The 21,045-nt window shown below is 42.8% G+C and overlaps 1 protein-coding gene across 4 annotated transcripts; it reads left to right on the top strand.

Moving 5' to 3' along the window:
* The first annotated feature begins 270 nt into the window (after positions 1-270).
* On the top strand, positions 271-11,202 carry znf740b (zinc finger protein 740b). 4 transcript variants are annotated; one of them, XM_024006079.2, is made up of 7 exons: positions 272-377; positions 1,626-1,788; positions 2,150-2,380; positions 4,290-4,430; positions 4,596-4,719; positions 6,440-6,558; positions 7,757-11,202. In XM_024006079.2, the coding sequence occupies exons 2-7, from the start codon at positions 1,744-1,746 to the stop codon at positions 7,940-7,942; spliced, it is 846 nt and encodes a 281-aa protein (XP_023861847.1). In that variant the 5' UTR covers positions 272-377; positions 1,626-1,743; the 3' UTR covers positions 7,943-11,202. The 4 variants fall into 4 exon arrangements, with proteins under 4 accessions (XP_023861848.1, XP_023861847.1, XP_023861845.1 ...); XM_024006077.2 differs by having other exon boundaries at positions 273-377; positions 4,593-4,719; XM_024006078.2 differs by lacking the exon at positions 272-377 and adding an exon at positions 402-1,008 and having other exon boundaries at positions 4,593-4,719.
* The last annotated feature ends 9,843 nt before the right edge of the window (positions 11,203-21,045 follow it).

Below are 21,045 nucleotides of genomic sequence, written 5' to 3' on the forward strand. Positions count from 1 at the left end.
CAAACTGTTGGAGACCCCTACTATACAGTATGTAAAGCTACTTTAGCAGCTCATTTGAGTTAACATGAACACTGTTTCTGTAGTTAGCTAGATAGCTCATAGGTAATCCCTATGAAGTTTCCGCTGGTACTTTAAACGCAGCCAGCCATGTGGGTGATTAGAGGACTTCCACCAGACTGACTCTGGTCTTCCAACATGGCGCCGCAACAGCAAAACCCTATATTTCCCTTACCAACATGGCCGATATCATGCGTCATTAAACTCACGTGGACGTGCTCCCCGGGGAACACTTCCGGTGTAGTTTCCTGTGTTTGTAAACTGAGAAAATTGGAACTCCGACAAGAAATATTAATCTGCAAAACTCAAAAAAAACTAAGGTAAACCKATTCTAAAATGTAATTCCCAACAAAGCCACAATAGAGTTGCAATGCATAAGTTATTTCCCAGAATTGTAAGGCAATGACAGTTTGTAGTCGGCGCTCAACCCGCACGCCCTACCTGGCTGTTGTTGTGTTGTCTGAGGGGGGTACCCAACCAGTGAGTCATCTTGCGCTAGCTTTACCTAAGCAGACCCTTGCTTTACCCCATAAATTACCCCCTCCAAATATTTAACCAAACATTATTTTCACTCATGGTCTTAGCTAACGTTACCCCATAGCTATGTGTTGGTGTTTGGCCTCGGAAACTCAGTGATGTCTAGCTATCGTTAAATAGCTAACGTTAGCCAGCTAACTTAGCTTGCTAATTAGGTAGCTAGCTCCTTCTGTAACGTTGAGCTCGCTCAGTATTCAGACGTTATTGTAGTTAACTAGAGCAGTGCAGTCTAATTGCATTGAATAATTCTGCATTTGAAGTTAGCTCTAACAAGCTAGGTAGATAGCCCTTCATTTCCAGGCAGCTTTAGCCCCTCACTTCTAGCCAACTTTAGCGGGCACTTTGCATGGAGACTAGAGTACATGTTTGTAGAGTGGAAGGAACACACGATGATCGATCAACTGTGTGTATAGGGTAAACTATGCTTTCCTGTTTGTTTTTGTACTTGACTCTTAACATGTGATAGCATATCATTAGCCTATACTTGGGTCAATATTGAATGGTATCTTGAGTAACTTGCACATGCATGAATCATAACCCCTTTTCCAGATCATATTTATGAACAGAATGTGTTCGTCCTCCTCCAGCTTTATTTCTGTCATCATTGCAACAATATTTGACAAGAATCTTTTGTTTTCCATGGGAAGAAGAGGCATACACCAAACCATTGGGGCTGCTGTCTACAAGCCTGATCAACTTTCTTTGTTGACCATGCCAAATATATCAAATTTTATTGGTCACATACATGGTTAGCAGATGTTAATGCGAGTGTAGAGAAATGCACGTGCTTCTAGTTCGACAGTGCAGCAATATCTAACAAGTAACCTAACAATTCCACAACTACCTAATACACACACATCTAAGTAAAGGGATGGAATAAGAATATGTACATATAAATATATGGATGAGAAATGACCGAGCACCCCTGATAATTAAACCAAATTACACTCTATTAGATATATTAGGCCTGAATTTGAATACCAGTAGTCATGGTCAAATAATTTGGCCTCACAATAACCCTCTATTTCCAGGCTTTGCCACCTGATGATTTGGGTGGGTGTAGTCTTCTCACACCCCTCATCCTGAGTGAACCCCCTTGATGCGCCCCTGTACCCCCAAACACACACGCATTCAATCCACGCACCGGCGATGACACACCATCCCAACAACTCAGTTCGAGACCACATGAAATGGGTCAGTTGAATCCTCCTCCTTTCCATTTTTGTTTTTATTTATTTTGACTCTTGTTTTTCGTCTTTGTGCCACAATTCCATTACATGCATGGCTTGAAGCCTTTCTCTCATCCTCACTTTTTCTGAGTCTTTCCATTGGAGGCCTGGCAGACCAGGCCAAAAATAGTCTGAAAACAGTCAGTGGATGACCATCTGCAGTCCCTGTGTGTCAGCCTTTATGTGTGAGACTGGCCCTGACATTGACCCTGATGCTGACTCTGAGCTGCTGCTTGTCCTGTGTAGTTCCTGCAGTCTGAGTTGATGACAATCCTAGGCCACCATACTACTGTCCAACTGAACTGCTGTTTGTGTTGTTCCTCCAGGCTGGGTTGCTGGGCTGTGAGGCAGTGCTGTCCAGCATGGCCCTAATGCAGGCCAACAACATGTCTGGGGGACAAAAGAAGATGTCACAGCACGACCAGGGCCAGAGGGACATCAACAACCCTGAGAGCCACCAGCAGCAGTCTCACCAATCACACCATGGACACCACAACAATCACCAGTCCCACCACAGCCACATGGTCCTGCCCTTGGGGGTCAGCTGTCCACCCCTGGTGAGAAATAGAGACACGTGCAGCCCGACTATGAGCAGCTCGCCGAACAAACATTTTTCATGTGTTCAACCGCAAACTGTCATAAACAAATCTCACAAATACTGTATCAGACACTACAAGCTCCCAGATACTATCCAATCACATCCACATTTACATTATCCCACCCTTGGTTAGCCACAATTGGCTTAAAAATCCAAATATAACACAATATCTGGCGATTAATTTCCAGCAACTTTGCCTGTCTGTGTATGCGCGCGTTTGACTATCACTTTGTATAGCCAGTTAGCAATGCTTATGATAACCGTCTTGTGGGTAGACAGAAACGTTTTCTCAATTAAATGTTAACTGCAAAGTAGGCCTACCTGACAATAATATACAGATTATTTGTATCAATTGGTGGGAATTTGTTTAGCAAACTCACATGTGCAGTACAGACACATTGCTACCAAAACGCATTCCTCTCTCACTAGGTACGCACTTGAGGTAAAGGGGAATTACACCAAAAAATCTAAATGTTTTAGTTTTTCTCCAGACCATTGTGATCTATGCATTGCCATGGACTCAGAACATTCAATTTAGTTGATTCTCTATAAATAATTGTCAGTTTGAAATTTAAAAAAAAAACTTAGCGGGAAAAAATAACACAGAAAATGGAATTCAGTGACTAGAAGGATGTGGCTATTTGACTCTTTACATTGCGGGGTTAATCTGGCAATTAATCTGAAATTATACACTGCTCAAAAAAAWTWWGGGAACACTTAAACAACACAATGTAACTCCAAGTCAATCACAGCAGGCCACAAATGTGCATGTGTCTGCTCAAACGGTCAGAAACAGACTCCATGAGGGTGGTATGAGGGCCCGACGTCCACAGGTGGGGGTTGTGCTTACAGCCCAACACCGTGCAGGACGTTTGGCATTTGCCAGAGAACACCAAGATTGGCAAATTCGCCACTGGTGCCCTGTGCTCTTCACAGATGAAAGCAGGTTCACACTGAGCACGTGTGACAGTCTGGAGATGCCGTGGAGAACGTTCTGCTGCCTGCAACATCCTCCAGCATGACCGGTTTGGCGGTGGGTCAGTCGTGGGGTGGCATTTCTTTGGGGGGCCGCACAGGCTACCTCTGGCGAGCCCATGGAGGGCTGACTGCCATTAGGTACCGAGATGAGATCCTCAGACCCCTTGTGAGACCATATGCTGGTGCGGTTGGCCCTGGGTTCCTCCTAATGCAAGACAATGCTAGACCTCATGTGGCTGGAGTGTGTCAGCAGTTCCTGCAAGAGGAAGGCATTGATGCTATGGACTGGCCCYCCCGTTCCCCAGACCTGAATCCAATTGAGCACATCTGGBACATCATGTCTCGCTCCATCCACCAACGCCACGTTGCACCACAGACTGTCCAGGAGTTGGCGGATGCTTTAGTCCAGGTCTGGGAGGAGATCCCTCAGGAGACCATCCGCCACCTCATCAGGAGCATGCCCAGGCGTTGTAGGGAGGTCATACAGGCACGTGGAGGCCACACACACTACTGAGCCTCATTTTGACTTGTTTTAAGGACATTACATCAAAGTTGGGTCAGCCTGTAGTGTGGTTTTCCAATTTAATTATGAGTGTGACTCCAAATCCAGACCTCCATGGGTTGATKAATTTGATTTCCATTGATAATTTGTGTGATTTTGTTGTCAGCACATTCAACTATGTAAAGAAAAAAGTATTTAATAAGAGTAGTTTGTTCTTTCAGATCTTGGATGTGTTATTTTATTGTTCCCTTTATTTTTTTGAGCAGTGTATTAATGTAATTATAGTTAATCTATCAACAACAACAAAAGAATACATATCTAAGCAGTAGCTTATTTTGGTTCATATGTTAGAAACATATGAATTATCAACCATCTCTCCTCTCGATAGTTTATTAGAAAGGATGGACACTCATTTCACGCACCCAGGCTGCTGGATGAGAAAGATATGCAGCCCAGACAGAATACACAACCGACAAAAAAGAAGCACAGAAAATCAGCAACACCCAACAAGCTGAGAGAGAAAGTGGAGGTAAGTTGTGTTTATGTGAGAGTGGGAAAATGGAATGTACAATGATGGATACAATTGCAGGACAGAAGTGTGTGTGTGTGTGCGTGCTGTAGCGTTACACTTATTGTGTGTGTGTATATAATATGAGAAGTTGTAATATTTTAAACTCATTGTGTTTCTCAGCAGGTGGAGATGGATATTAACGGTGATGATCATAATTCACAAGTACAGAAGAACTTTATCTGTGAGCACTGCTATGGAGCATTCCGAAGTAGCTACCACCTGAAGCGGCACATTCTCACTCATACAGGTTTGTATCGCATTACGTTTCCCCTTCCTTGCTCAGGAATACTCATAAAATGTGTTAAGTTATAACACTAGTCATAAAGAACATTCATTAGTAGAGAGACATGTACGACTCGCAATTAAAAGCAGATGTTTTATTTTTATTTATTTTTTWAAATGAAGGATCACGCWATGGTGGTAATTCCTGTCATGTCTGACTACTACAGTACTGCTTGTCCATGTACTAGCTAACAGCAACAAGCSCAGACGAGCTAGCTAAACGCTGTCAGCATCCAGCAGTGATCAGCTTGGTGGTTGCATAGTAACGGCGTCACCAGCCCGACCAGTCGTGAAACTGAGCTGCGCTGGCCCGGGTTTCCCTCGACCCAGCTCGAATTTGAGAATAACATTTGAGCTAGCTCGAATTTGGCCCTAATTTTAAGTGCTAGTGGAAACAGTAAAACTGTTTATCTTTAATTTTACAATCTGTGGATACTATGTGATTAAAGGTTCAGAACTTATGTGAATCATCACAGCGCAGTTTAAAAAAATATATGGCACATGGAAATCATAAGAGGGTGCTTTACGGAGATGGGTGGGCTGAGAACCGCTCAGGGGTGGTTTTTAAAAGACCACCATCTATAATAGTTATGACTGAAAAAACGATATACACTCAGTGGCCAGTTTATTAGGTACACCCATCTAGTACCGGGTCGGACCACCCTTTGTCTCCAGAAAAGCCTGAACTCTTCGGGGCATGGAAACATTACTTAATTGGTATCAAGGGACCAAACGTGTGCCAGGTAAACATTCCCCACACAATTACACCACCAGCCTGTACTGTAGACACCAGGCTAGATTGTGCCATGGTCTCATGCTGCCATCAGCATGAAGCAACAGAAACTGGGATTTGTCAGGCGAGGCAATGTTTTTCCACTCTTCAATTGTCCAGTGTTGGTGATTGCATGCCCACTAGAGCCGCTTCTTGTTTTTAGCTGATAGGAGTGTTGGTGTGGTCGTCTGCTGCATTCGCTCATCCGTGACAAGGACCGATGAGTTCCGAGATGCTGTTCTGCACACCACTGTTGTACTGCTCTGTTATTTGTCTGTTTGTGGCCCTCCTGTTAGCTTGCACGATTCTTGCCGTTCCCCTTCGACCTCTCATCAACAAGCTGTTTCCGCCCACAGGACTGCTGCAGACGATGTTTTGTCGCACCATTTTTGGCAAACCCTAGACACTGTCGTGTGTGAACCTCAGGAGGCTGGCCGTTTCTGAGATACTGGAACCGTCTCGTCTGGCACAGATGATCATATCACGCTCAAAGTCGCTTAGGTCACTCGTTTTGCCCATTCTTACGTTCAATCGAACAGTAGCTGAATGCCTCGATGTCTGTCTGATGGCTTTTAATAGAAAGCCACGGCCACGTGACTCACTTTCTGTAGGAGTGAACCATTTTCCTGAACAGGGTGTAACTAAAACTAGCCACTGAGTGTATAATGTATACTGGATGTGTTTAAGTACTATCTATCCAGATGTAATAATGTATATCAAATAACTATATATATTTTGCTATGTAACTACTGTGTAAAAAATGTGCTGTGCATGTCAAATGTGTGTAGAATGTAACAAAAAATAAAAAGCTATAATAAAGAAATTGMGGGGCGGTGAATGCCTCCCCCAAAAGGTACAAATCCATCAAATTCAATCTATAGCATTATGTTTTGAACAGTGTTTTTGTGTTTAGGGGAGAAGCCGTTTGCGTGTGACGTGTGTGACATGCGGTTTATTCAGCGATACCACCTGGACAGACACAAGAGAGTTCACAGTGGAGAGAAGCCCTACCAGTGTGATCGCTGCAATCAGGTAAGCGAGATCTACACTGAACAAAAATATAAATGCAACATGCAGCAATTTCAAAGATTTTACTGATTTACAGTTCATATAAGAACATCGGTCAATTTTAAATCAATAAATTAGGCCCTAATCTATCGATTTCACATGACTGGGAATACAGAGATGCATTGGTTGGTCACAGATACCTTAACAAAAAGGTAGGGCCGTGGACCAGAACCAGTTAGGTTCTGGTGTGACCGCCTCATGCAGCACGACACATCTCCTTTGCATAGTTGATCAGGCGGATGAATGGCAGGACTATGGGCCTCAGGATCTCGTCAAGGTATCTCAGTGCATTCAAATTGCCATCGATAAAATGCAATTGTGTTCGTTGTCTGTAGCTTATGCCTGCCCATACCATAACCCCATCGCCTGGGACTAATCCGTGAACCCCATCGAAACTGGGACTAATCCGTGAAGAGAACACTTCTCCAACGTGCAGGTGGCCATCGACGGTGAGCATTTGCCCACTGAAGTCGGTTACGACGCCGAGCTGCAGTCAGGTCTGCGGTTGTGAGGCCGTTTGGACATACTGCCAAATTCTCTAAAATGACATTGGAGGCAGTTTATGGTAGAGAAATTAACTTTCAACAGCCCTGGTGGACATTCCTGCAGCCAGCATGCCAATTGCACGCTCCCTCAACTTGAGACATCTGTGGCATTATGTTCTGTGACATAACTGCACATTTGAGTGGCCTTTTGTTCCCAGCACAAAGTGCACCTGTGTAATGATCATGCTGTTTCATCAGCTTCTTGATATGCCACACGTCAGGTGGATGGTTTATCTTGGCAAATTTGTGCACATCATTTGAGAGAAATACGATTTTTGTGCGTATCGAACAAATCTTATGGGAACTTTAATTTCAGCCCATGAAACAACGGACAAATACAACCTGTTGCGTTTATTTCTGTTCAGTATACATTGTGCACATTGTACACACACACACACACACACACCTGGGGCACTGTCAGCAAGGCACAACGTTGTGGAACGTTCAGATAGAAATGTCATGAATGGAGCCGACATGATTCCATATTCTACATAACATATTTCTATCTGCAACATTTGCCTACTGAACATGGTCCAGGGTTTGGGGTTAATACGTACATTACACTGACTCCCATCATTTGTGGTTACTTGTATGCTTTCCCTCTGCCCCGGTTCCAGAGTTTCTCGCGGACGGACCGTCTGCTACGTCATCGCCGTCTGTGTGGGGCGGGAAGGAGCATTCCCAAGGAGGAGAACCAGTCATTCTCCTGCGAGGGCAGAGGAGGAGCCTACTCCCAGGATGCACCTGGGCACACGGCTGCCTGGAGCCCCCTACAGCAGCAGAACAGCCGTCTGGCTGTCTGATCTTTTAACCGCTGACCCTCAGACAGTCCTCAGCTCAGTGGCACCACATACTAGAGCAGACCAGTACTGCATCCTCCCTCAGCCCAGATAAACCTGGCTAAGACACCAAACCTTAAGTTTTTCTCACCAGCTAGCTCATATCCTGTTGATGGGATAGTGGATTATTTTCTACTTTTGTAATAACTTTTTAAATAAATGTTGTATTGTTACGTACATGGTACTTAACAGAAGGAGAAGACGAGACCTCGGGTGGGGTGGGAGGAGTTTGGGCAAGCTGTCATATTACTACGGCAATAATGAATTCATTAACTGACATGTTTTAGCCTCAATTGGACAAGTGTTTTTTTTGACTGGAGACTTAAGCTCTTTCCAGACAGTAAGTGAACATTCGGAATGGAGTTCGGCAAAATCGAGCAGATTCCTATTATCTGCGCTAGGCAGCTTTCACGTGCACTGCTGACCGCTCCGCCTGGATAGAATTCGGCCCCCCCCACCTAGCTCCATTGAATGGGAAACTCCACTGCCACTTCCTGCCTGGAAAGCCCTTTAATGTGAGGTTGGTCTGGTCATACCAATATGAACAAATGTCTTTGCTTCAACAAAAAAAATTCTCCATTTGATTGTATGTGTACTCTTACCATTGGACAATACTGATCAGTAACCTAGGACACTCTTCCTGATCCACTAGCAGCCTCAGTGGCCAAGCACATACTATGGACATTATTAAGTATTTGAAGGACAATGTTGAACACACAAATCCTTGTGGCCTTGAACCACTCAGATTCATTCAAGTTGGTTCTGTTACTACTACTAGCTTAACAGTTCCTGGTTTGACTTGTTAGTGAATGGCCGTAGCCTAATAGACCTGTGTAACTAGCTGACACTACCTTGATATTGAGATCATTGTGTAGTTGACACATTTCTTGTTCTCCATTGTTAGTGTCATTTACATCCATCCAGTCCTTGTTATGTTTGACTCAATTCTGTCTAAAGATATCTAACTTTCTAATTTGCTACACTGGTCAGATGTTTAACTCTAGAACCTCTCATAGCTACTGTTTTGAGGACAGTGGCCATGGAAATGGAATTACTCATGTCCATTCTAGTATTCTATTTCTATCTAAGTGATCTTGTATTTTTGTTGTGAATAATCAGGTGTTTTATTTCAAAGGACATCTGTGCATGTAAGCCTATTCTATATTCATTCAGACTCTATGAAGAGTATCACTATTTTTTATTTTTTTGTCCTTCATTATCAAATGTCCTGAGTATGTCGATCCATCTTGTCATATTTCTGGTGTTATTTTAAAGAAGGGGTAATCTCATGAAGCAGGACAGTTGAACAGTTTGTGAACAAATGCTTCCTCTATAATATCATACCGTGTTGATGTTTCTACAGTGAGCTCAGTGTTGTGACAGTTTTTGTTGTTTTTCGCTCTGTACTCCAGCWCGTTGGATTTGAATGATACACGAGGTTAAAGTGCAGACTGTCAGCTTTAGTTTGAGGGTATTTTCATCCAAATCGGGTGAACCGTTAAATAATTACAGCACTTTCTGGTCATAGTCTCCCCGTTTAAGGGGCCAAAAGTATTGGGACAAATTCACTTATACAGGATGTGTATTAAAGTAGTCACAGTAAGTATTTGGTCCAATATTCATAGCATGCAATGACTACATCAAGCTTGTGACTACACATTTCTTGGATGCATTTGCTGTTTGTTTTGGTTGTGTTTCAGATTATTTTGTGCCTAATAGAAATTAATGGTAAATAATGTTGTCATTTTGGAGTCAGTTATTGTAAATAAGAAAATAATGTTTCGAAACACTTCTACATTGATGTGGATGCTACCATGATTACGGATAATCGTGAGTGAGAAAGTTAGAGCCCCCCCCCCCAAAAAGAAATGCTAACCTCTCTTGTTATTGTAGTGGTGAGAGGTTAGCATTTCACAATTCATTCAGGATTATCCAGAATCATTGTAGCATCCTCATTAATGTATGTGTTTAGAAACATTCTATTCTTATTTACAATAAAAGTTCATCTAAAATGACACATTATTTACCATTCATTTCTATTGTGCACAAAATCTGAAACAGAAGTTTAATGTAGTCATTGCGTGCTAGGAATATGGGACCAAATACTTTTTACTACTTTTAATACACAAGTGAATTTGTCCCAATACTTTTGGCCCCCTAAAATGGGGAGACTATTTACAAAAAGTGTTGTAATTTCAAAACGGTTCACCTGATATTGATGAAAATACCCTCAAATTAAAGCTGATAGTTTAGTCTGCACTTTAACCTTAGTCATTGTATCATTTCAAATCCAAAGTGCTGGAGTAAAGAGCCAAAACAACAAATGTCACTCCCAATAATTTGAGCTCACTTTATTCACCTCTAGCATCTTAAYGGAAGATCCTCCCTCATTACTGAAATCCAAATCAACCCCTACAACCTAGGCACTCCTGTAGATCTGAGAGAATTGGTAATACCATCTGTCTAGTCCTCTCAAATCTACAGGAATGGCTGAACAGTAGGTGCTAGGGGTCGGTTTAGAATTCAGTATATTTCCATGGTAACAGAAGTTCCACTGGGGTTCTTTTCACTCACGTTTTTATTGGAGCGTCTCGGGTTCCATTATGATAGCCTGGTCCCACATCAGTTTGTACTGGCTTGCCAACTCCTATGGTCATTGCCATACCCAACGACCATAGAAGTTGGCTATACAGCACAAAGCGATCTGGGACCAAGCTATCATTGACATTCTATCTGTAAACACTGGATTGAGGAAGCCCAAAATATAGGTAATACAACAGTTATCTGTATAGACCGAGAAGGTTTTCTATAGAGGACCAGTAGTTACTATTGCATCACTGTCAGATTGTAAGTCGTGTCAAAGGAGTTTGTGGCCCTTTACAAAGACTAAAGGCAGTTAGTTTTCTACTTCTGAATTTAAGTTAATATATATTTTAAAATTAAATTAGGAGTAGAGGCAGAACTGCCACTAGTGCCTGTCTACTGTAGCAGTCATTAACTTTTTATTACTAGTAGTTTTGCATGCATCTGTGATCACCAAAATGAAGGGATATTGTATAAATGTTTTTAGTAAAGACCGTAAAAATGGTTTAAAAATAAATATTTTTTTTAAGTAAAATAACTTTCATTATCACAATCCTAGTAAAGTTGTGACTCAGTAAGATATTGTAGTGAATGGAAAAACTAGGGCCTCAAGCTTTAATAAATGTGTTTTTCTTTTTAAACATTTGGTACTGTCAATGCTTTCTCATATGATTTAGAGAACTGTAGTTTCACCCATCTTGCCATACTGGTTCATCTGAATTGGACTCCAAATCATATCTGGACAACGATATTGCATAGCTGTGACCGTGAGACGCCACTAGAGGAGGCTCTATCCACAGCCATTATGTCTGTGATTGCAACCCAACAGCAGTCAGGCTTTGATCCTATTCGCAACATGATCTAGTTGAGAAAGGGGGGATACCTAGTCAGTTGTACAACAATGCATTCAACTGAAATGTGTCTTCATTTAACCCAAGCCCTCTGAATGAGGGAGGTGCAGGGGGCTGCCATAATCGACATCCATGTCTTCGGCGCCCGGGGAACAGTGGGTTAACTGCCTTGCTCGTACAGAATGACAGATGTTTTTTACCTTGCCTGCTCGGGGATTCGATCCAGCAACCTTTCGGTTACTGACCCAATGCTCTAACCACTGGGCTACATAGTGGGGCTGGCCCTTCTATACCTCTCCCCCTCTCTTGTTTGGGGCCATCCCTTCCTCTCCAAACCTCTCTCCCCTTTGTATTGGAGCTATCCTCCCTCTAATTGACCAGGCGTTGTAATTAAACCTCCAGGAAGATGAGCTGGATTAGATCAGCCTACACTGGAGACTGCAGGCCAGGGAGCGTGTGCTCTGCCCCTGGGGAGACATCGGCTCCCTCTCCACCCCTGATTTACAGTCCCCACAGGCCAGAGCACTTAACACTGTACTGCCTTAAGTGAGGTGAGAGAGGGGGTGATACCACTCCATAATCTCAGAAAGTGTTGAAATCATCCAGGTTTGAAATCATTCTACAGACAGCACTATGGGGTCAGTGCACTACTTTTGACCAATGTTGGAAATAGGGTGCCGTTTGGGACGCAGAGACTGAGGCCTGCTTTGTTATCCATTATCACCCAGTCAGCAAGACGAGTGAGGCGTGGCTGGCCTGACAGAAGCCCCTCTTCTCCTGCTACTATTGCTCTGTTAGGGCCCTACACACTAAGGATAGTCTGAAGAAAAATGAACAATTATAACCAAATGTAAATCTGTCAATATCTCTGTTATTGTAAGAGGTTTATAGGTTACAAAAATATCTGTGGTTATTTTGTATTTTTCCAGGGTTCGGTCTCTTTACTTACCCCTGGTTTGGTTCCTGTCTATGGTCAAATACCTCACACACACAGCCAATATGATTGAAACCCTCTGTCCCAACAATATCTCCCTCTCCCCGAGGTGCACGACCCAAGAGCCTTTCCTCCTCTCTCCTCATTTCWTGTTTGATTAATAAATGGTACAGCCGCTCTGTGTGAATGCTGCTGAAGAGTGTGTGTGCGCGCGCGCTCCCTCCCTGCTATTCATCATGACAGCCCAACTCTGTGTTAATTAGCTCTGGTATTTAAGCCAGCATACAGACAGAGCTAGGTGTTCCTTTTAAACGTGTGTGCACACTTCATTAAATATTCACGTCCTCGTTACTCCAAACCCCATCGCCCGTTGTACACCACCTCTACACACACACACACACAGGTACTACTACCTAGTACATACCGGCGGTGTGGCCACCAAGTGACAAAATATTAATACAGAAATGGTCTTGTCCCTTGAAACCTAGAGTTCAGGTTTAGGCACTTAAAAGTGTGATAGATCAATTGGTTTATAAATGASTACCAAGTCGTAAAGCATGGTTTATATCATGATGTGCTTCTAAGGTAAACCACAATCTTCCAAAGCTTCTCAAACGACAGCCTATTAGTAAACAGATACCAAACACTTCCATTACCAGGAGGCATTTTCCATAAATTCTGAAATCCCAACAGTTCTGCATAAAGAAATTGTGAAAACAATATTTTTTTCATGAACACCAAAATAATATMATATACTGAAATACTGAATGCAATTATTCTGAAATTAATTATATATGAGGGTCTGAATCCTTATACACAGTATAACACAGAGGCATAATAGACCCATAAAAGAGCTGTTCAGAGGACCCGAGACATCAGTGAGCATGAAGTACTCTCTTGGGAAAAGGAAAGCAAGAATGGACCCTTAAAATGGCAGCCATCTTATATGACTTACTGCATAAGGGTGATAGACAAAATGGCTTCCAAATAGTTGTATTCATTTGGTTTAATGGGTAAATGCAGAGACGGGCAGTAATTCTGTAAAATATCTATTTCAATTCGTTTGGAATATTTTGTCATTTGTATTTCACTGCCGGCCTGAACTACAATCCAATGTTTTTTGTAACAAGATACATTTGTGTACCATTTTTTCTTTTTTACAGCAGTTCACAATTTTGTTGCCCCCATTCACCCTGCATTGCTATCAGACTTCTGATGGTACTATGGTGTGATGAGAGCGTCAGCAAAATTACCAAAACGTTATAAGACTTAGATCACAGGAGGTTGGTGGCACCTTAATTGGGGAGGACAGGCTCGTGGTAATGGCTGGAGCGGAATTAGTGGAATGGTATCAAATACATCAGACACATGGGTTCCATGTGTTTGATGCCATTGCATTAGCTTCTTTCCAGACATTATTATGAGCCGTCCTCCCCTCAGCAGCCTCCACTGTTTTAGATGTATCTTTTGCCTACTAAAAAAAGATAGAAAGCAGCTCTATTTTGCACAGGCAATCACTTGATAAAAAAAGCATACTAAAATGTCCCCTGGCTGTGATACTATAGAATGTATTTTATATGGGATGATAAGCAAAAGCTGTAAAAAAAGGTCCAATTTACAGTTCGTTTACCACCCGATAAGCTGCTTTTTGACATTTTTGTAACACTCAAGATTAATTAGCTGAAGCATATTATTCCCATTCCTCAACACTCCTGTCCCATCTGATCAAGTCTGGGAGAGAAGTTGTCACCATCAGAGCATATGATGAGTGACTAGGGATTTGAATGATGAAACAGTCACACGATTGGCCTACTTACATGTTTATCACACCAAATCATGCATATTCATGTGTTAACCCATGAGACTCACAGACTGGAACAAAGTTTCATGTTTTCCCCTTCTGTCCACCCCCATGCTGAGAGAGTGGAGATCTGGTGTTGTATTGGTTCAATAGTCATTCACATTCCCTGCATAGGATTGACACCACTTCCGGGCCGGCGCCCAGTCCAGCCCTCCTTTCTTTCCAAACCAAGACACCATGGGTGGGTGCTTCAGTGAGTGGTTTGCCACCCCAGCCCCCTGCAGACAGAAGGAGGCCGGAGAGAGTCATAGGCGTTTAGCTGGGACAGACAGCTACATTAACCCACCGTGGCCCCACGCCACCACCACCCCATTAATCTGCAGCTCGTTGGGACCCGTCAAGGCCGGCGGGGCTGGTCCCTCTTCAGGGAATATCGAGCCAAGACATCATGGGTGGGCGTCACTGCCACCCAGCCAGCACGCTGTYGTCTGCACTACTAGTCTCTATTTACGTAAGTCACTCTGAGATCTCCAAAGTCTCTCAAGGGCCCAACTCAGAGTTGAGATAGGCAGGCAATACTCAGACTTGTGTGTAAATCATTCATTTGGAGACTTGGGCAAAAATGTAATCACCGGCTCTCAAGTCAGGATACAGCCCTAAACCTGTTAGCTATATTTCAGTATGTCACAAGTCAGGAAGACTAGTTAAATACATATTTTTCTGGTCTAAAAAGTCCCTTCACATATTTTGCTGGTATAAAAAAATCCCTTCACATATTTTGCTTGTCTAAAGAGGCCCTTCACATATTTAGTCACTCTGAGTTCACCAAGGGTGAATCTGTTACAGCAAAAGTAACAMATTACTGTTGCTGTGAATCTGTTACAGCAACAGTATGTCATAAGTCAGGAGTCAGGACCAAGAAGTAGGTTAGAGAAAGTTAAAAAAAWATATATAGTACAGGTCATAGATATGCTGAACATGAAATATGAGTCTCCTTAATCTGTGCTCACCATAGAGGAGAATTTTAACAAGGCTTCTTCAAGGCTCAACTTCTAGGCTCAGCTGTAGCAGTGTGACTTCTGGGCTGATCCCAAAAGACACCCGATTCCCTATTTAGTGCACTACTTTTGACCAGGCTCTATATATGGAATAGAGTACCATTTGAGACAACCCTGGTGTGAGAGACTGTCTGATCACTTGACTGCTCTGCTCTGACACACTGAAGTCATGTGGAGGATTTATTAAAGCAATATTCCAGCCCTGTTTGTAATCAACCTGTATGACATACTTAGTCATTTCTGAAATCGATGCGCATGGAGATATGATACAATCATGGCATATTAACCCAACGAGGCGGATGGGAGCGATCAAAAACAGCACATTAAAAAGGTTTAGAGCTTTACCTTACACATTGTGGCAACATATATTTTTTTTAATGCTCACTTGATAACTATTATACGCCTTTGATATGATTAGGCTGTCTTGTCATAATCAGAGATGGGCAGTATTTCTGTTACATGTATTTGAAATACGTATTTCAATTACTTTTGAGTCATTTTTATTTCACCGGCCTGAAATACAATCCAATTTAATTTGTATCAAGATACTTTCGAGACCTGTATTTTTTTTAAATGTATAGCAGCTCACCCTGCATTGGAATCAGAAGTCTGATGGCACTATGGTGTAATGAGTGTCAAAAATGTAAATGTAAAAAAAATTCTAAATGAACACTTGCAAGCATGCTGGGTATTATTCTAATGAACTCTGCCCCCAAAACAAGGACAATAATAATACCCAGTGTGCTTTGCAATTGTTCATTTTTACATTCACATTTTGGTTGATTAGAAGACACTCTTATCCATATCGACTTACAGTCAGTGCATTCAACTAAGGTCGATCAACAAAAAACACATCACAGTCATAGCAATAATAATAAAACATTTTTTTAAACATTACTGAGAATGTTGTTGTAGTTAAAGCATCTACTTTTATATATTTTGTATTTTGAATGAAAATAGCAACAACAATATATATTTTATGTAGATACAATACTTTGCTTGCAAAAGCCTCTTGTATTTTATCTCGATACAATACTTGGCAAGTGTCTCTTATTTTATCTTGAGACATTGATCTGTCGGATATTTTGTATTTGTAACAAGATACTTAGARGTATCTTTTGCCCATCTGTGGTCAAAATGTCAGTCATGAGTTCATAGAAGCGAGGAGCCATGCTGTTTAGATGCAGAACCTGTTTTCTCTCTTTAACACAGCACAGCAACAGTGAGTCTGCGTCTGCCATGTACTAACCTCGAGCTAAGCAAGTTCATATCCCGGTCTCTCTCTCTCTCTCTCAAGGAATTATGCAATTACATTGCAGTTGTCCAGGTCTTCTTTCTCTCTCACTCACGCTCTCTCTCTCCCTCTCTTTCTATTTTCCAGCAATTTTCCACTTGAGCAGACCAACCTAAACTGTAAGTGTCAGGTGAAGGAGTGAGGAGGGATCTGATATCAGGTGAATGATGCATGAATCCCTGGGGTTTGATAGACAGGGTCGGCCTTACCATTTACCCTTAGAGATATTCACGGGTCACTGCCGGTACAAAAGTGCACTCTGGGCTCATATTCATTATTTGGATTAACTTTATTTATTATTATTATTAATATTATAAAGCGTCTCAGAGTATTGAGTGCTGATCCAGGATCAGTTTTGTCTTTTGGATCATAATGAATTAGATGAAGCCACTGGTTCTGGACCCCGTTTTGGCTTGGTGGGAGATCTGGCGACGTGCCCTTGGGCGGGGCACTTGACCCTGGTTGCACCTGTGGGTCGCTCTGGACGGGAGACGATTAGATGACTGAATGTAATGTAAATGTTGAGTGGCTTCACTGCAGGTAGATTGTATGTTTTAATATTTAAAAAAAGATACAAAAAAAGATTAGAGTCGGAGAGATGGGTGGGACCTGATCCTAGATCAGCACTCCTACTGTGAGGCGTTTCATGAATACAGGCCATGGGTTCTTTTGGACCTCCACGGGATAGAATGAAGGCATAGGAACTGCAAAAGGCACAGGGCAATGGTAGGACAAAGATGGAGAGAAGACAAGCCAAGTTGGAGTATTTTTTCCATTTACTACACCCTGGATAATGCATGTCATTAACCTATCAAGGTGCTGGAATATTTATATGACACAGTTTGAGAAGCAAATGAAACATGATGAAGGATGGATAAATAGCTTAGTGTAAAAGCAAAAGTTATTCAATGATGAAAAGCGTTATCCTAACAAACCTATGTAACTTTCCCACCGAAAGGATCAACAGCAGCTAATAAACCAGCTACGGTCCTTGTGACATTTTTTAATCATACATCAACACGGAATTAAACATTTGCATCAGGGATTTATCGTCACCTTATGTCTGGCTGATGGAAACATAGCTAGGCGGTAGATAGATTATGTGTAGCGTGCAAACTGTATTTATCGCTGATAGGAGATACTGTACCAGTGGGCAGATAGACAGGGATTCAAAATGACTGGCAGTTTGCTTCTATTGATCAGCTATGCGAGAGTGATTTAGTTTGCCACTTTAAGTCTTATTATAGGTTTTGATATATAATAAGTGATATAATTCTGCCTCGTTGATTACAGGATGTATGGGACGGGGTAAGATGGGTGGATGGTTGAGGAGGCAGTTACTGATCCTTATGATACCTGTCTACTGTTGGAGAAATAAATATCTGATGAAGTTGCTACAGACAGACAGACAGACAGGACACACACAATTCAATGATGATGGTGGGGCAGTTGTGTGTGACTCGGGCTGCCTCTTATATTGGCCTCTTTCTCTGTGTGACTCTTTCTAGTAGTAGTAGGTCTCTCCTACTATCCGTCTTTCTCTCTGCGACTCTCTACTAGTAGGCTAGTGTTTGGGTCTCTCCTCCCCTATGGTGACATCAGACAGCCCAGCAGTGTTATCCAGCAGGCAGCACCACCTCCCTTCAGGGATAAGATTTTATGACTGAAACCTGACACTGTTTCTGTGTCCTATAAGCGGCAGAGCTGTAACTCACTTCAAAGGCAGCTGGCATCAAATCACAGCACGGCCATAAATTGCCCTGTCACGCCTGGGCCAATCAGGACAAGGCACTAAATCACACGTCGCGCTGGCGGCCAATGGAAAGACGGCGGCGGTAAATCTGTCAAGGGTATGTCTGTTAACGGGGTTGTGGTGTGGTTGGGGAATCCGTGGGGAGGGAGGAAGAGAGGGGAGAAAGTGAGAGAGAGAAAGAATAGATGACAGAGGGAGGAGGGGAGGGAGAAGGGGTGGGTGAACTGAAGGCTACAGCGGTATGCCACAGAATAAAACGCTTGTTTTCTCCCTCTCATTCTTTAGCCACGCCATGTTCAAAGTCACATCCAAAACATACTGTTTAAAAAACTTAAAGAGCATAGAGAGGGCAGACAGAGGAATGTGACAAAAACAAGACTAAACACAGCCACAAAAGAGGAGAAACATATGTGTGTGCCCCCCCCCCCCCCCCGAGGGATGGTACTGGAGTTGGATAACACCAGGAAAAATATCCATAAACCTTTACTGCCACCACAGACGGCTGTATGTCTGATGTCTGCAGTGAAAATGAGTTATGGGAATTATTTTTTCACCCTCTCTTTGCATCACTACCCAACTCCTCCAGTCCAAACTGTAGGTTGACTGTTTCATAATAACACTCACCTCTGGCTCTGATAGCCATGAAACAGCAATATCAGTGGGCAGACAAGCTGGGACAAGCTGGAGGCATGAGGGCAGACAGTGGGACTGACTGGCTGGAGGCAGACTGCCCCGGGTCTAGGGGTCAGGGGCTGTGAGCTGCATGCTCTGCTCAAAGAGGCCTCTGGCTGACCAGATGTGGTCCCTCCTCCAGCTCTCTGCAGCAGTCTGCAGTCAGCGGGTCCAAATGAAGAGCGGTTGTTGTCTGGGTACTACAGCACAGCAAGACAGAGGCCTGGATCTGAAGGGATTTCATTATGCTTCTAAATCACAAAGAGAGAGAGAGAGCGAGAGACAGAGATAAACTACCAGCTCCTCTTCCCACATCAACAGCCTTGTGCGGAATGACATCTGAGGGTTCACATCACGTATGACACTTTTCACATGTGTTAGGACATAACATACTATAAAAAAATTAAATGAGAACAGACTTTCAGTGAGGAACAAGGAAAAACATTTTGCCAAAAGTAAACTGCTGAAGGCATAGGAACTGCAAAAGGCATAGAGGAATGGTAGGACAAAGATGGAGAAGACAAGCCAAGTTGGAGTATTTTTTCCATTTACTACACCCTGGATAATGCACCCCATTAACCTATCAAAGTGTTGGAATATTTATATGACCAAGTTTGAGAAGCAAATGAAACATGATGAAGGATGGATAAATAGCTTAGTGTAAAAGCAAAAGTTATTCAATGATGGGAAAAAAAGCGTTATCCTAACAAACCTATGTAACTTTCCCACCGAAAGGATCAACAGCAGCTAATAAACCAGCTACGGTCCTTGTGACATTTTTTATCATACATCAACACGGAATTAAACATTTGCATCAGTGATTTATCGTCATCTTATGTCATTGATATTAATACAATAATTGTTTTCTCTCGCAAAAGCAGACTGTGTGCTGAGTTATGGCTGAGGGGGCCAGGGCAGAGAGAAAGTGCTGTGGTCTGTGCTCTGATGGTGTTGTTGTTTTTGGCCGGCTACTCCACAGAGCAAAGCAGCAATGATTTTCTATTCTATGGGAATCCATAAACAGCCCCTCTGAGGGCCACCATGGCGACCAGAGCCATAAAGCATGCCATACTGTAGTGATGCTGTTGAGAAGAGGAGACCAGCCCAAGACCCCTTTACTACCCCTCCTCTATCCATGCTTTCAGTCCCAGCTCCCCTCCATACACACACACACACACACACACACACGAATGTGCGCATGCATACACAAGCCTTTATAGCTCTCGTTCACACAGTCTGTGCCAATAAATGATTTTCTGATTGGTTTAAATTGAGTAAATGCAGCTCATGACTCTCTATTTTTCTACATTATTCTGTTGAAGGCAGACAAATAGGGATGCAAATGTTTGGTTTGTGTCACGCGTCAGTCTTTCCTACGATAAAAAAAAAAAACGATGTCTTCTGAATGATCACATTGTGGACGCTGCAGTAGCAGCTGAGTGGATGTTTGAGCATTGGTGTATACCAGTGATCGATGAAGAGGAAGTGTGGGTAATGAAACAGTTATGGGCTTTGACCTACGGACCCACTGTCGGGCCTCTAGTCAGATCCTCTATTGTGTTGCTAGTAAGTCCACCACTCTTTAAGTGGATAAAAGGATGCCATGACTGACAGGTGTGTTACCATCACTGGTACCATGCTATTTATTCACTCCAATATCAAACCAGTTTGCTGATACTGAAGGTCAACCTATAGCACATGTCTCAGTCAGTGTGTGGTTTCACGGGAGGGGAATCAGGAGATGTGAAGGTTAAAGAGGACATGGTTAGACAGCAGCAGATCTAGACAGCAGCACTGCCGTAGGTGCTTCGATTCATCTCACCGTGTCCTCACCCAGCAGAGGACGGAGGGAAACAGTTCAAATGGATCCCGCACGCACAAAACACACATTTGTAGTTCCTGTATTGCCATTCACTCACGTAGTTGTCATCTAGATGTTCTATATGTCCCAGTCACTGTGTGTGTGTGTGTCCTGCCGTCCCTTCAATTCCAACTAGATATTCCACCGGCGGGAGGGCTGGCAGCACCTTGGGGCAGTCAACGGCTATCTTTCATCAGATAATTATCTTTCATCGTAAAACGCCGTAGAGGTAATTTATATTAATTATACAGGAATGAGTA

This window comes from Salvelinus sp. IW2-2015, linkage group LG17 (genome assembly GCF_002910315.2).
Source record: "Salvelinus sp. IW2-2015 linkage group LG17, ASM291031v2, whole genome shotgun sequence".
In the NCBI taxonomy this organism is placed as follows: Eukaryota; Metazoa; Chordata; class Actinopteri; order Salmoniformes; family Salmonidae; genus Salvelinus; species Salvelinus sp. IW2-2015.

What these genes read in the sequence shown, in the direction of transcription:
- znf740b (XM_024006077.2), top strand. Translation starts at nt 1,744, where the DNA reads ATGACACACCATCCCAACAACTCAGTTCGAGACCACATGAAATGG. An exon ending in AGCTGAGAGAGAAAGTGGAG is followed by an intron (nt 4,431 to 4,592) that starts GTAAGTTGTGTT and finishes TGTGTTTCTCAG; the next exon opens with CAGGTGGAGATGGATATTAA. An exon ending in GCACATTCTCACTCATACAG is followed by an intron (nt 4,720 to 6,439) that starts GTTTGTATCGCA and finishes TTTTGTGTTTAG; the next exon opens with GGGAGAAGCCGTTTGCGTGT.